The following is a 14399-nucleotide window of genomic DNA, read 5'->3' on the forward strand; positions in this document are numbered from 1 at the left end:
TGATCTTAGTTTTCTGAGTATGGAGCTTTAAGCCAACTTTTTCACTCTCCTCTTTCACTTTCATCAAGACCTTTTTAGTTCTTCACTTTCTGCTATAAGGGTGGTGTCATCTGCGTATCTGAGGTTATTGATATTTCTCCCATCAATATTGATTCCAGCTTGTGCTTCATCCAGCCCAGCATTTCTCATGATGTGCTCTGCATATAAGTTAAATAAGCAGGGTGACAATATACAGCCTTGACATACTCCTTCCCAATTTGGAACCAGTCTATTGTTCCATGTCCAGTTCTAACGATTGCTTCTTGACCTGCATACAGATTTCTTGGGAGACAGGTCAGGTGGTCTGGTATCCCCATCTCTTGAAAAATTTCCCACAGTTTGTTGTGATCCACACAAAGGCTTTGGCATAGTCAATAAAGCAGAAGTAGATGCTTTTCTGGAACTCTCTTGCTTTTTCGATGATCCAACGGATGTTGGCAATTTGATCTCTGGTTCCTCTGCCTTTTCTAAATCCAGCTTGAACATCTGGAAGTTCACAGTTCACGTACTGTTCAAGCCTGGCTTGGAGAATTTTGACCTCCGACTAGTCACACACCTTTTCTGAGCCTCAGTTTCCTCACCTGTGAAGTAGGGATAATAACGCAACAGAGTGTTCATGATCCAGCGAGGGAAGGGGACATCCAGGAACCTGGTCGGGTACTCGGAATAGTTCTGGACTCCGTCTTTTTTGCCAGAGCCCCGCCCCAGACCCCCACAAACCACGCCCCATCGGACCCCGCCCCAGACAACAAAGCCACGCCCTCTCACTCGCGTCACTAGCCCCGCCCTGTCTGGGCCACGCCCACCTACCCTAGCGCAGGTTGCCCTGGTCTCGTTACTTACACCCCGGCGGAGCCGAATCCAGAGGGGCCACGCCACACCCGCTCTCCGCCGACCCCGACACCCCCCCCAGGCCCCGCCTCCGAGCCCATGGCCGCGCCGGGACCCCGCGCCTTACGGGCTGCGCTCTGTGGCGGCTGCTGCTGCCTCCTCCTGTGTGCCCAGCTTGCTGTGGCTGGTAACGCGTGCCCTTCACCCAACTGCTTGCCAGGAGCAGTCTGGGCTTGGGGAGGGGGCGCGGGAGGGGACTTCTCACTTGTGTGCGGGGCTCCTGGGGTGGGTAGAAGGAGGCTCCGACTGTCTGTGGAGCCGTATATAAGGCTCCGGGTGTGAGGCAACTTCAGGTGTAGGGAAGTGAAGCGGCCCCAGGTGAATGGGATGGGGGTGGCTCCTGATATATGCAAAGGGAGGGTGCTCTGGTGAATGTCAGGGAGCTTCTAGGCGTGTGTGCCCATGTGTTTGTGGAAACTCCAGGCGTGCGGTGGGGCTTAGGGGATCCAGGTGAGTGTATGTGTGCAGGGGGGTGAGATCCGTAGTAGTGGGGAAGGGGAACGGTAGCTTGGGTTCCAAGTGTTGCACCCACCTCACGCCCAGGTAAAGGTGCTCGAGGCTTTGGGCGGGGAGCCCTGCTCCGTGTGAACATCTGGCCAGCTGTCCGAGTGGCCTGCAAACAGCTGAAGCCCTGTGAACATTGTGTGGAGGGGAACCGAGCACACAACCTCTCCAGCTGTGTGTGGGAGCAGTGTCGGCCAGAGGAGCCAGGTATGGAGTTAGGCCCTCCCCAAGGTTAGTGCCCCCATTTCTGAACATCAGAGCCTTGGCCCCACTCCCTAAACCGCTTCCCTGCTCCTTCTCCCATCAGGACACTGCGTGGCTCAATCAGAGGTGGTCAAGGAAGGTTGCTCCATCTACAACCGCTCAGAGTCATGTCCAGGTAAGGGGGCTCCCTCTGGCCTAAGTCAAGCTGCGGGGAGGGGGCCGAGGTGTCCTCAGCCAGAGCCCGCCTCCAGTAGGGAATCGGCCTCTCCCCGAGAGAAGACTGTGCCCACAAGCACTGGGTCCAGCGTCAGTTCTGCCTTTAGCTCACTGAGATGTCGCTTCCCCTCTCTGGCCCGTTTCCTCCTCTGAAAATTGGTGCAGCTAGAGGATCTAGGACAAGCATGCAGAGGAAATGGAGGAACTAGCTCTTCTATTTTAAACCACAGTGAGGACTTTGGAAGCTCAGAAGGGAATGGGGGGAGGGCTTCCTGAAGGAGGCAGCGTCACAGATGATGATTAACGTAGAGATGGAGAGAGAGGGCTCCGCTGGTGGAAGGAACTGTATAAACTAAGGCTTAAGAGTGTGCCAGGTGGGCCTGAGATGGGGTCTTGATGGGAAGTGGCAGGGGTCTGGTTTAATTATGGATTTCCTGTCTCTTCAGCTGTGCACCACCACCCAACTCATGAACCGAAGACAGTCACAACAGGTAGGTACTATCTGGGGTAATGGAAGGATAAGAGGTGCATGGAAAAACAGCCGGGGTCAGGCACTGCCGTGCTCTGTGACCTCAACCCTGTGATTTCTCCCTCTGAGCCTGTGTCCAACATCTGTAAAATGGGCTGAAGAATATCTCACAAAGTGAGGATTTTATGAGAGGGTGTATAGCACCTCATTCAGTTTCCAATGTATAGAAGGTGATCAAGAAATGATGGTTCCCATCCCTTTTCCCCGACCCAGTTCTGAGAACTCAGGATGGCCCCCCTCAGGACCTGCTTGGTGCTGAGGGTGTATGTCAGGTTGCCAAGGAGATGTCCTCAGTGACTACCTACTGCAACCTCCAGGCCCAGAGAGGGTCACAAAGCAGGGTCCCAGCCGAACAGAGGCAAGAACCCCACCCTTTGGTTCCCACTGCCCCTCAGGGTCTGGAGGTCAGCAGGCTTGGCAAGGATGGCTGAAGAGGCTCTTGGTTAATTAAAGCCAGAAACATGATCTCAGGGGCTGAATTATTGATGGCTCCTCCTCCAGCTTGAGCCCCAGCTGGGTCTTGTGCAGCTTATTTCTTCCTTCTGCTCCTCTTTCCCTAGTCCCCTTCTCTGGGGCTCCCTGAGCTGCTGCTGGGACCACCCTTCACATTCTCAGATTCCCCTTCTGGGGAAGTGGGATCCAGCCTCTGGGAAGTGGATCCAGCACCCAACTGGGCCCCTCTCACTGCCCTAGAATGCTCTTCTACCACCAGTCCTGCCCTGCTCTGGGCACCTGGCCCAGGGCCTGAAATCAAATCCCTGGTGGGAGTGGATGGCTAACGTGGCACAGCTGGGAGCCACCTAGATGTCCTGGCAACTGTGGGCCCTGAGGCGGGGGTGGGGGAAAGAGTCGGGGATGCCATGTAAGTCTGGCTCTGCCCTAACGGAGAGGTGACTGTCAGGCCTGGCATTCAGAGCCTGGTTAGTCCCTCCGACACATGTCATCGAGTCTTCATTTATCCCCTTGGTCGAGTGTGGGCCGCCACGTCTTCCTCTCCTCCTTCCCTCTCTCTGGACCCTGGGTGACTCCAGGGTCTTGGGACTTGGGAGTCCTGAAAGGAGACCACGGCATCTACACCTGGGCTTCGAAGCTCAAGACCCAAGGCGGAGAGGGACTGTGAACTGAAAGCAGTGTGGACGCCCAAGTTCTGGGTCCATCGTCACCCTGTGGGGTCCTGGTGGAAGAGGGAGGCAGGCAGGGAGCTCACTCACCATCTGGGACCTGCAGTCAGGAAGCCCAGAAAGGGTGTGAGAGGCATCAAGCCACAGAGCAACTCAGGAGCGGAGCCAGGGCCGGATGCTATCCGTCCTTCCAGGCACTTTCCAGCCACCCGTAGAATCTGGGTGGAACTTCTGAGCCCTCTGTCCAAGGCTCCCCTAATGAGGACGGGGGGCCTCCCAGATGACCTGTGCCGGGTTTTGGGGTGGGCCTGGGCCCCTGGCCTACAGTGGCCTGCTGTGGCCTCCACCCTGCAGAGAGGCCCTTGGTCCCTGAGGCCCACAGCCCCGGCTTTGACGGGGCCAGCTTCATCGGAGGCGTGGTGATGGTGCTGAGTTTGCAGGCGGTGGCCTTCTTCGTCTTGCGCTTCCTCAAGGCCAAGGACAGCACCTACCAGACACTGTGAGTACCTGGCCCACCGACCCCCTGCACCTGCTTCCCTGTGGCCCCTCAGGTGGCCCTCACTGCCCGTGTGCCGTCTCCTGCATGGGGCAGCCTCAGGGGCCCTGAGGCCCTCTTGGCCTCCTCCATGTAGGTCGCACCGCGTCTCCCCGCTCCAGTTGTGGGGTTCTCTCGGCTGGGTGTTGGCCCATGTGGGACTCGGCCCGGGCGCGGCGTCTGAGAGCCCAGCTGAGCCCCTCTGTCTTTGTCCCCTCATGCTGTCAGCAGGGAGGAGAACCAGTAGGTGACAGCCCAGGCCGCCTTCCGCCTGCAGCTCTGTGGCTGCGGGCAGGAGCCCAGGCCACGTGTGCGGTTTGGTTTTCCTCTGAGAAGGGGAGCTGCTCTGAGGCTCCCGTGTGCTCTGGCCCCCAAGTGTGCTGTGGGGTGGATCGCTGCAACCTCCATTAAAGTGTTTGCTCTTCTGCCCGCTGCCTGCTCTCTGCGGGGTGCAGGGGGGGTCCTCAGCCCAGCTGAGGTGGGACCACCACCCTGAGTGCCTTCTTTGTCTGGCCTCTGCAGAATCTGACCCCCTTCAGGCCCAGATTCCACAATCAGGGGAAAGAGAATGAAGAGGCTGCCCGCTCTTGGCTTCCTTAAGGGCACTCAGGGTGGGAAAAACTTTGGTCACCAAATTGTGGCCCCTGTGGACACTGAGCAGACTCAGAGCCCCATAGTTGACATCCCTTCTTGTCCTGGGCCTGGTTCGTGCAGATGAGAGCATCCTTCAACCACCTTCTGCCTCATCGTCATCCCTGTGGCCCCCCGCCTGGTACTCGGTCTGGGCCTGGCCTCTTCCCATGGACCCGGCTTGGACACTGCCCCCAATAATAAAGGAGCTCTTTCCAGCACTGTGCTTTATGTCCCATGTCTTGGGCTGTGTGTGGATTGGATGGGGTGGGAGGTATGGTCCACTGCCCTCTCTTTCATGGAAATTCAGCCTTAAATTGACACTGTCACCTTTAAAAGTATTTTTATTTGCAGGAATTCCCTGGAAGTCCAGTGGTTAAGACTTGGTGCTTTCACTGCCGGAGCCTGGGTTCAATCCCAGGCGGGGAAATTTAAGATCCCACTAGCCTCACGGCCTGGCCAAAAAAATAGTTGTTGTTGTTATGTGTTTAACCCCCTCCTCCACTGCATTATAGAGAAGGGTGCAGAGACTCAGAAAGGGAAACACGCCAGCTTAAGATCACACAGAGTGGAATGGGGCAGGGCTGGGAATTTAATCCAGGTTTTTCTGACTCCAGAATGAACAGAACTTTAGAACTCCTCTGCAGAGGCATCTCCAGTTTTTTTTTTTTTTTTTGCTCCTAAATTGGATCTCTGCCCTTGTTCCAAGGTGGAGGTACCCCCGGGACCCTCCCCAGGGTACTTCTGGCCTTCCTTGAATCGGCCCTCCTAGAAAGCACCACCCATGCCCACCTCCCTCTCTTCACCCCCTCAACCCTGGGCCCAGAAGTCTTCTTTAATAACATCTCCCACCCATGGGGCACTTGCTGGAAACCAGGCATGTGGCTGAGAGTCTGGCATCAGTGTCTGATTTAGTCTCATGATTGTCCTAGAAAGCTGAGAGGCAGTAGAGAGTCACAGGCAAGAGTTTAGCCTGTGGAACCCGACTGCTTTGTGCGACTGGAAGTTAATGGAGCAGCTCTGGGCCTCGGTTTCCTCGTCTGTAAAGTCCAATAACAGCTGTTGCATCTCAGTGGGATGTAGGGCAGGTTCAGAGCAGGAACATGTGCCCCGTCTGCTTCACTCCAGGGCACCCATTCACCCTTCCAGCTGCCCAAATGCCTGCATCTCTTCCTCCCCTCAAGGCCTCCTCTCCTTGCAGGATCTCTGGCTGCAGCTGGAAAGGCTTTAGGGCCCCTGGGCTGCACAGGGAGTTTCAGCTACTCCTTGGCCTCACAGAGGGCTCACCTGCCTACCCATCAATGCCAAACGCAGTCCACCCCCTCCTACCCCCAACACAGACTCACTTCTATCAACACCCACCCTCCTCTCAGACATCAGCCTCCCCTCCAGGTCCCTGCATCTGGGTCATGTGACCCAGCCTGCCTTGTTCTCTCTTCTCCAAGCCTCTGAACACGCGGTTTCTCCTGCCTGGATCGCCCTCCCCTGGCTGGGACGATGCCCATTCTCTCCCAGGCCAAGGAAAGAATGCCCCCCCCCCACCCCTGGCTTTTCGCCCAGTTAAGGACATTTCTCTAGTGGATGTTTTCTTTTTCAAATGTAGTAAATGCCTGCAAGGAACAAAAGGAACACACGGACATTTATGTATGTAAAGAACGAGAATAACTCTCCCCAGCGTCCCACTCCCCAGAAATAACTATGCTTAACAGGATGGGTCAGACCTTTTTCTATGAATTTACAAAATACATACCTACACACCCTTCAGATCAGATCAGATCAGTCGCTCAGTCGTGTCCGACTCTTTGCGACCCCATGAATCGCAGCATGCAATACTCCCTGTCCATCACCAACTCCCGGAGTTCACTCAGACTCACATCCATTGAGTCAGTGATGCCATCCAGCCATCTCATCCTCTGTCGTCCCCTTCTCCTCCTGCCCCCAATCCCTCCCAGGATCAGAGTCTTTTCCAATGAGTCAACTCTTCGCATGAGGTGGCCAAAGTACTGGAGTTTCAGCTTCAGCATCATTCCCTCCAAAGAAATCCCAGGGCTGATCTCCTTCAGAATGGACTGGTTGGATCTCCTTGCAGTCCAAGGGACTCTCAAGAGTCTTCTCCAACACCACAGTTCAAAAGCATCAATTCTTCTCTGCTCAGCCGTCTTTACAGTCCAACTCTCACATCCATACATGACCACAGGAAAAACCATAGCCTTGACTAGACGAACCTTTGTTGGCAAAGTAATGTCTCTGCTTTTGAATATGCTATCTAGGTTGGTCATAACTTTCCTTCCAAGGAGTAAGCATCTTTTAATTTCATGGTTGCAGTCACCATCTGCAGTGATTTTGGAGCCCAGAAAAATAAAGTCTGACACTGTTTCCACTGTTTCCCCAACTATTTCCCATGAAGTGGTGGGACCGGATGCCATGATCTTTGTTTTCTGAATGTTGAGCTTTAAGCCAGCTTTTTCACTCTCCACTTTCACTTTCATCAAGAGGCTTTTGAGTTCCTCTTCACTTTCTGCCATAAGAGTGGTGTCATCTGCATATCTGAGGTTATTGATATTTCTCCTGGCAATCTTGATTCCAGCTTGTGTTTCTTCCAGTCCAGTGTTTCTCATGATGTACTCTGCATATAAGTTAAATAAACAGGGTGACGATATACATCCTTGACATACTCCTTTTCCTATTTGGAACCAGTCTGTTGTTCCATGTCTAGTTCTAACTGTTGTTTCCTGATCTGCATACAATTTTCTCAAGAGGCAGATCAGGTGGTCTGGTATTCCCATCTCTTTCAGAATTCTCCACAGTTTATTGTGATCCACACAGTCAAAGGCTTTGGCATAGTCAATAAAGCAGAAATAGATGTTTTTCTGGAACTCTCTTGCTTTTTCCATGATCCAGCAGATGTTGGCAATTTGATCTCTGGTTCCTCTGCCTTTTCTAAAACCAGCTTGAACATCAGGAAGTTCACGGTTCACATATTGCTGAAGCCTGGCTTGGAGAATTTTAGGCATTACTTTACTAGCGTGTGAGATGAGTGCAATTGTGCGGTAATTTGAGCATTCTTTGGCATTGCCTTTCTTTGGGATTGGAATGAAAACTGACCTTTTACACACCCTTAGTTTTTTTTAAATACAAAATGATGACTTCTCTGGTGGCGCAGGGGTTAAGAATCCGTCTGCCAGTGCAGGGCATGTGGGTTCGATCCCTGGTCCATGAAGATTCTACCAGCAACTAAGCCCGTGTGCCACAACTACTGAAACCCACATGCCTAAGGGCTGTGCTCTGCAATAAGAGAAGCCACTGCAATGGGAGACCCATGCACGGCAATGAAGAGTAGTAGCCCATGCTCGCTGCAAGTAAAGACCGCACAAGGCAATGAAGACCCAGTCAGCCAAAAATAAAATTATTTTTTAAAGTTTTTCATTACAAAAAAAAAAAATACGAAGTGGGAGCATACTTTACATTTTGTTCTGCAACTTTGCCCCTTTCGTTAGAGATCAGATTTGCCCCATGACTTATTCAGACGGTGATGGTTGATTTGCCTGCATCCTATCAAAGTCCAACAGGGTTATTTCCATTTTATCGTAAACAGCATCATGATCAACGGGCTTGTCTTCAGATCTTGGCACGCCTGCAGCAGAGCGTGTGTGGTGGGACATATTCCTAGAACTGGAGTTGGAGCTTCTCAGCGTTCATCTCATGGATCCATCCTGTCTGGCAAGCTTGGCCTCCACCTTCCTTGACACTTTCATGAACCTGGTCTTCTCTGCCCCCACAAGAACTGGGCCTGGTATAGAGAAGGCCCTCAGAGAGGGTTTGATGAATGAATGAATGACCAACGTTTTCCTCTCCTCTGTCACCAGAGGTCCCTCTCCAGCTCAGACCTCACCCCTCACATCTGGACCAAGGCTGCTGCCTCTTCCTCACTGGCCTCCACGCTTGCCCTGCATGGTCTGCCCATGTGATGGCCTGTATTACCAGCTGTTTTCTAGCCTCTGCCAGGGATTCCTCAGTGGACCTGAGGGTGGGCATGAAGTCACCTTGCTAACAATGCTTCTCTCTGGTTGGGGACATGGTTAGGGGCTTGGGCAAAATCTCTGGCAGAGAGAACACAAATCATGTCCTGTCTCTGAGCCTGTTTCTCCTTGTTTATTCACTTATTTAACAAACATTAATGGAGCACCTGCTATGTACCAGCCTATAACCCAGTTTCAATAATATTAATAACAACCATCAGTGGGACTGTGTAAGGATGGGAGGCGATATACAAATAGCACCCAGCATGACTTGGGGGCCCTGCTGCCCACCAGATGGTGTCCGTGGTCATTCCTGATATGGTGACAAGGATCAGGGAAGAATTCCTAGTGGAGATGACATGAGAGCTGGACCTTCATGCCCAGGGGGAGCTTCACAGGGAGAGACGAGGAGGGGATTCCAGATGAGCTAAAGTACAAAAGTAGAAAGATCCTATGTGAACGCAGAAGTCTGAAGAGATGGCTGCAGAGTCTTGGTGGCCAGGATCAGAAGTTGGACTCCATCCTGGTTGGACCGGGCAGGAATAATGCCCATTCTCTCAAAGGTGAAGGAGGAAAAGCCCCCACCTTCTGCTGGTTCCAGCCTGGGTGGGGTATCCCTGGGGAAAGACAATGGGGGAAGTCTTGCTTCATGTCCTCCCACCAGCCTGGAATCTTTTCTCAGGGCCCCAGCAATATGGGCCTGCTGCGGACCCCACCTCCCCTTTTCCTCCTCTTGTTTGGGGATCCTGCCTCTCTGAGGACCCAGGACTACCCCAGCTGCCCAGGTAGGGGCCCCGGGTCCCCTCCCCACTCACCCGCTCACCCTCCCATCCTCATCCTCTCCCTAGGTATCCTTCTCCCACCCAGCTCACTAGCCTCAAGGGGCAGGGTGGGAGTTTGATAATCTGGGCTCTACACACACACACACACACACACACACACACACACACACACACAATGTATGCAAATAGATGCAAATGATGAAAAACCTGACAGCTAGAATCTGGGGGATGGAAAGAAAAGTGCAGAGGGGTCTGGAAGAGACATACCCACTATCCCCATGCCCATCCTGTGCCCACCTGGCCCTGTGTCTCCCTGCAGAACCCAGGAAACTGGAAGCCAGTAAAGTTGTCCTCTTGCCCAGTTGTCCTGGAGCCCCAGGAAGTCCTGGGGAGAAGGGAGCACCAGGTCCTCAAGGTAAGAGATGCCAGGGATCAGGCAGGGGCCTGCGGAGGTGGCAATTACAGTCTGTGCTAAGAGATCATGGCAAAGGGGCAAGGAACCTACTGTGTGCCAGGCTCCAGGCTGGATGCCCAGCATCCTAAGATTAACCCTGTGGGGTAGGTAGTATCATCCCCATCTCGCTGGGCTTGGGGGGAAGGGAGGCTCAGAGAAGATCAGTCATTCGCCCAAGTACACAGAGCCAGGAGCCAGGAAAGGCTGCAGCTGGGATCTGACTTCATTGCTTTCTGGCCCCTGACATGGGGCAGGATGTAAGGCATCTCTCTGATTCTGGGATGTCAGGGCAACCTGGACCACCGGGCAAGATTGGTGAGCCTGGGGAGTGTGTGGAGCTAGCGGTCTCTTCTTTCTTTGCTCTGTCCCTGAACCAGAGAGGGGGCTGCTTGGCTGCTGCTCAGGAATTGGCTGTGATTGATCTCTTGTAGAGGGGGTGGAAAGCTGGTGGCGCTAGTGGTAAAGAACCTATCTTCCATTGCAGGAGACATAAGAGATGCACGTTTGATCCCTGGATTGGGAAGATTGCCCTGGAGGAGGACATGGCAACCCACCCCAGTATTCTTGACTGGAGAATCCCATGGACAGAGGAGCCTGGCAGGCTACAGTCCACAGGGTCGCAAAGAGTCGGACACGACTGAAGTGACTTAGCACACGTGCAGTGGGGGTGGAAAGCTGGGAGGAGTGGGGAAAATCAGGAGAAGGGCCTGGGCACCCTCCCCTCTGGTGGTTCCTGAGCCTTCTCTTGGGAGTACTCGGACTTCAGAGCCAACATTCATCTTTTCTTGGGGCTGGAGATTCAGTGAACTTGCTGTGGGGACAGGAAGGTTGAGGCCACCTTCACTGGAGCCCTGGCACCTAGAATCAGATGGTGCTGGAGTGTTGGTGGGTCAGCAGGTGTGGCCCAGCCCACCCCGGAGCTCCTCTTCAGGGGTCCAAAGGAATTGAGAGGGCTCCTGGAGTCCAACACATGGCCTGTTCCATTGCTGGGGCTTGAGAAATAACTTGGGGGCCCCCATCAGCTCATCTCCCCTTCCCCAGGCCCTGGGAGCTGCCAGGAGCTGCTGAGCCGGAATACCACTTTGAGTGACTGGCAGCATCTGTGCCTACCTGAGGGCTGAGCCCTCCCAGTCTTTTGTGACAGTTCAGTTCAGTTGCTCAGTCGTGGCTGACTCTTTGCGACCCCATGGACTGCAGCATGCCAGGCCTCCCTGTCCATCACCAACTGCCCGAGTTTACTCAAACTCATGTCCATTGAATCAGTGTTGTCATCCAACCATCTCATCCTCTGTTGCCCCCTTCCTCTCCTGCCTTCAATCTTTCCCAGCATCAGGGTCTTTTCAAATGAATCAGTTCTTTGCATCAGGTGGCCAAAGTATTGGAGTTTCAGCTTCAGCATCAGTTCTTCCAATGACTATTCAGGACTGATTTCCTTTAGGATGGACTGGTTGGAACTCCTTGCAGGCCAAGGGACTCTAAAGAGTCTTCTCCAACACCACAGTTCAAAAGCATCAATTCTTCTCCGCTCAGCTTTCTTTATAGTCCAACTCTCACATCCATACCTGACTACTGGAAAAACCATAGCTTTGATTAGACGGACCTTTGTTGGCAAAGCAATGTCTCTGCTTTTTAATATGATATATAGGTTGGTCATAGCTTTTCTTCCAAGGAGCAAGCATCTTTTAATTTTGTCTTTTGTGACAAGGACACCGCAAATGGTGGCTGGCTGGTGAAGGAGTGTCAGGGAGAGAAAGGACTGGAACAAGTCAGACCCAATGGGCACTTCTACCCCTTGGCCCCTAGGGGGAGCCAGAGCCCACTGGAGCCAAGACATCCCTTCGCTGATTCACTAACAAATGCTTACTGAGCTCCCAGAGGGCCTGAAGAAGTCTGAGAAGGCTTCACAGAGGAGATGCCATTCGAAAGGGCCCTGAAGGCTGTGTAGAAGTTCTCGAAATAGGTGAGGTGCAGAAGGGCATTCCAGGTAGAGGGAAAGACAAATGCAGGGAGGCCGGAGAGCATGAGGGGGTGGGGGAGACCGTGCGAGTGAGCTGAGAGCAGGTGGAGTACTCGATTGAGGTCTACTGGTGTGGGTCAAGCATGGAGGAGGGCCCAGACTGCAGAGACCCATTCACAAAGGGCGCTGAGTGACTGACTCTGAGAGTGGGGAGCCTTGGAAGAGTTTCAAGCAGAGGAGGGACCAGGTCAGACATGTTTTCGAAAGAAGATTCAGGCTACACTGTGGAGAATGCATTGAATGGGGACCAGAGTGCAGGTAGGGACACAGTTTAGGATGACTGCAGGGGTCTGGGCAGGAGAAGAGGGTAGGCAGGGGCAGGAACGGAGGTAGAGGCTCTTAGACTGAAAGATATTTAGGAGAGAAACTCTACAGGACCTGGGACTGCTTGGCATGAAGAGGAAACTGGGGTTGAGAGGGAGTATCAGGGTAAGACTGAATGGACCTCTGCTCTAATACCTTGGTTCTTAGCGTAAATGAAAGCAGGGTTATTTTGAATCCGACTCCCAACTGGACTGACCATCTCCTGAAGGCAGGGACAACGTTTCTACTATTTCAGTCCATCCAGGGACTGTGGTGTGAAGTTGAGAGTCAGGAAAAGGTGTGTAGAGTTGACTGGTATATTCACAGGCAAGTCTCACTTGGACTCACACTTTATCAACAAGCCCCCAAACCAAAGAGGGGGGCGTCTGTCCGCCCACCCCTCGCAGCGCCTCTGCCCCTTGCATCTCCTCATCCCAGGCTCAGCCTGGAGTGATGACTCCCATCGTCACCTTCTCTGCCTCCCTAGGTGCTCCAGGGGTGACGGGATGGTCCCGTGGATTCCTTCTGCTCTCGGTCACCCTACACAGCAGGTGTGGGGAGCCAGGAGTCTGAATTCTGGCCAGGGAATGAGAATTTGCACCAGCTTACTCTCCAATGTAGGTTTCTCAGTAGGGTCCAGGGAGTCTGAGGGGCCTTTCCTGGGCATTCTGACTTCCCACCTGGGATCTGAGGATTCCTCCATCTCTGCCTCCCCGTCCCCTCCCCCAGGCACCCAGGAGCTGTGGATGGAGCTGGAGGACTTTAGGCAACCACACCTTTGTTCCCCGCAGGTCCTTCCTCCTCCTAGTGGAGGCAGACCATCACCAGCTGGTGCTGGGCAGGTTCTCAGAGGGCAGGGCAGGTGAGGGAGCCTACGGTGGGGCCCTGGAGCAGGCCAAGAAATCTAGGGAGGCTGGATTTTTCCCCAGAGCTGCGATGGCCTCCATGAATGACCCAGGACAACTCTTTCCCCTGCTGTGGGTCTCAGTTTCCTCATTGGAAAAATGGCAGTGATGAGACAGGGTGGTGCAGGAGTGAACAAATTAGGCTCTGGAGGCAATCGATCCTGAGTGTAAAATCCAGCTCTGTCGTTTACTAACTGTGTGACCTTGGGCAAGTCCCTTCTGGGTTAGAGCCTCAATTTCCTCTCCTGTAAAATGGGTAAGGAGGCAGGGAGGGGGGATGTGAGAGCCAGCTGAGGCTCTGTTGAGTGTTATCATTATCTGCTTTGGAAGAGGAACCAAGAAAGGCTTTGTTTTTTTAAAAGAAATACCAACAGTTGAGAAGAAATTTGAAAGAGGGAAGTGGTTACAAGGAGTGCCTCAGCAGAGCCCCCTTTCCTGCCTAAGCGTCTAAGAAGTCCCTCCTAGCTCCCCCCTGGCACAGTAGCTCAGGCTGCAGCTGGGAGCTGTGAGGAGACAGACGAGCAAGAGGGAAGCCGGAGATTCTGGGAGGGGACGAGGCAAAGGGAGGCGTCAGTGGCTTTGGAGCCACAGTCCTGAGCTCAAGTCCCAATGCCTCTGTGATTAGCTGCCTGGGCCAACGCCCTGGCTCCATGACACTGCTGTTTTTCCCACGGGGCCAGACAAAACCCACCTCACAGTTGCTCTGAGGCTCCTGTGAGATGATCTCTTCAAGGGTGCCAGGCATGGTGCCAGCACCGAGGCGCCTCCCACCCTCTTCCTGCCAGGGGCCTCCCAGAGTTTCCACGGCGGGAAACCCTTTCCCACCGACCATGATACAAGTGGGAGAAACTGCACAGTGACTCTTCCTGGCGCCTGGTGGTATGGATCCTGCTATCAGACCAATCTCAATGGGCACTACTCGATGTTCAAAGCCCCTGCCCATAATTATGGCATCAACTGGGCCTCACACCAAGGCGTGGGCCACCCTTACCACAGGGATTAAATGGTGCCTCACTAGGGCACCCTGGTAGCCAGCACCCTTATCTCTATCACACAGCTTCCGGACTCTCAGCGATTGTTCAGTTGCTCGGTCGTATTCGACACTTCATGACCCCATGGACTGCAGCATGTCAGGCTTCCCTGACTTTCACTGTCTCCCAGAGTTGGCTCAAACTCATGCCCAGTGAGTCGATGATGCCATCCAACCATCTCATCCCTGCTCCTCTTACTTTTTATTAAAAAATAAAATC

At 53.5% G+C, this 14399-nt stretch overlaps 2 protein-coding genes across 4 annotated transcripts; both read left to right on the forward strand.

The window, feature by feature from the left end:
- The first annotated feature begins 855 nt into the window (after nt 1–855).
- On the forward strand, nt 856–4890 carry CD164L2 (CD164 molecule like 2). 3 transcript variants are annotated; one of them, XM_027524244.1, is made up of 6 exons: nt 856–1057; nt 1474–1641; nt 1742–1813; nt 2301–2345; nt 3859–4003; nt 4562–4890. In XM_027524244.1, the coding sequence occupies exons 1-6, from the start codon at nt 970–972 to the stop codon at nt 4566–4568; spliced, it is 525 nt and encodes a 174-aa protein (XP_027380045.1). In that variant the 5' UTR covers nt 856–969; the 3' UTR covers nt 4569–4890. The 3 variants fall into 3 exon arrangements, with proteins under 3 accessions (XP_027380045.1, XP_027380053.1, XP_027380059.1); XM_027524252.1 differs by having other exon boundaries at nt 4754–4890; XM_027524258.1 differs by lacking the exon at nt 4562–4890 and having other exon boundaries at nt 3859–4007.
- A 3284-nt stretch (nt 4891–8174) lies between these two features.
- FCN3 (ficolin 3) lies at nt 8175–14284 on the forward strand. The gene is given in 9 exon segments (XM_027554262.1): nt 8175–9473; nt 9790–9885; nt 10213–10256; nt 10947–11061; nt 11885–11970; nt 12747–12861; nt 12974–13007; nt 13009–13106; nt 13935–14284. Coding segments are annotated over 9 exon segments (1215 nt in total). The 5' UTR covers nt 8175–9064; the 3' UTR covers nt 14153–14284.
- Nucleotides 14285–14399: the final 115 nt, after the last annotated feature.

The sequence above is a fragment of the Bos indicus x Bos taurus genome, chromosome 2 (assembly GCF_003369695.1).
Source record: "Bos indicus x Bos taurus breed Angus x Brahman F1 hybrid chromosome 2, Bos_hybrid_MaternalHap_v2.0, whole genome shotgun sequence".
NCBI classification, from domain to species: Eukaryota; Metazoa; Chordata; class Mammalia; order Artiodactyla; family Bovidae; genus Bos; species Bos indicus x Bos taurus.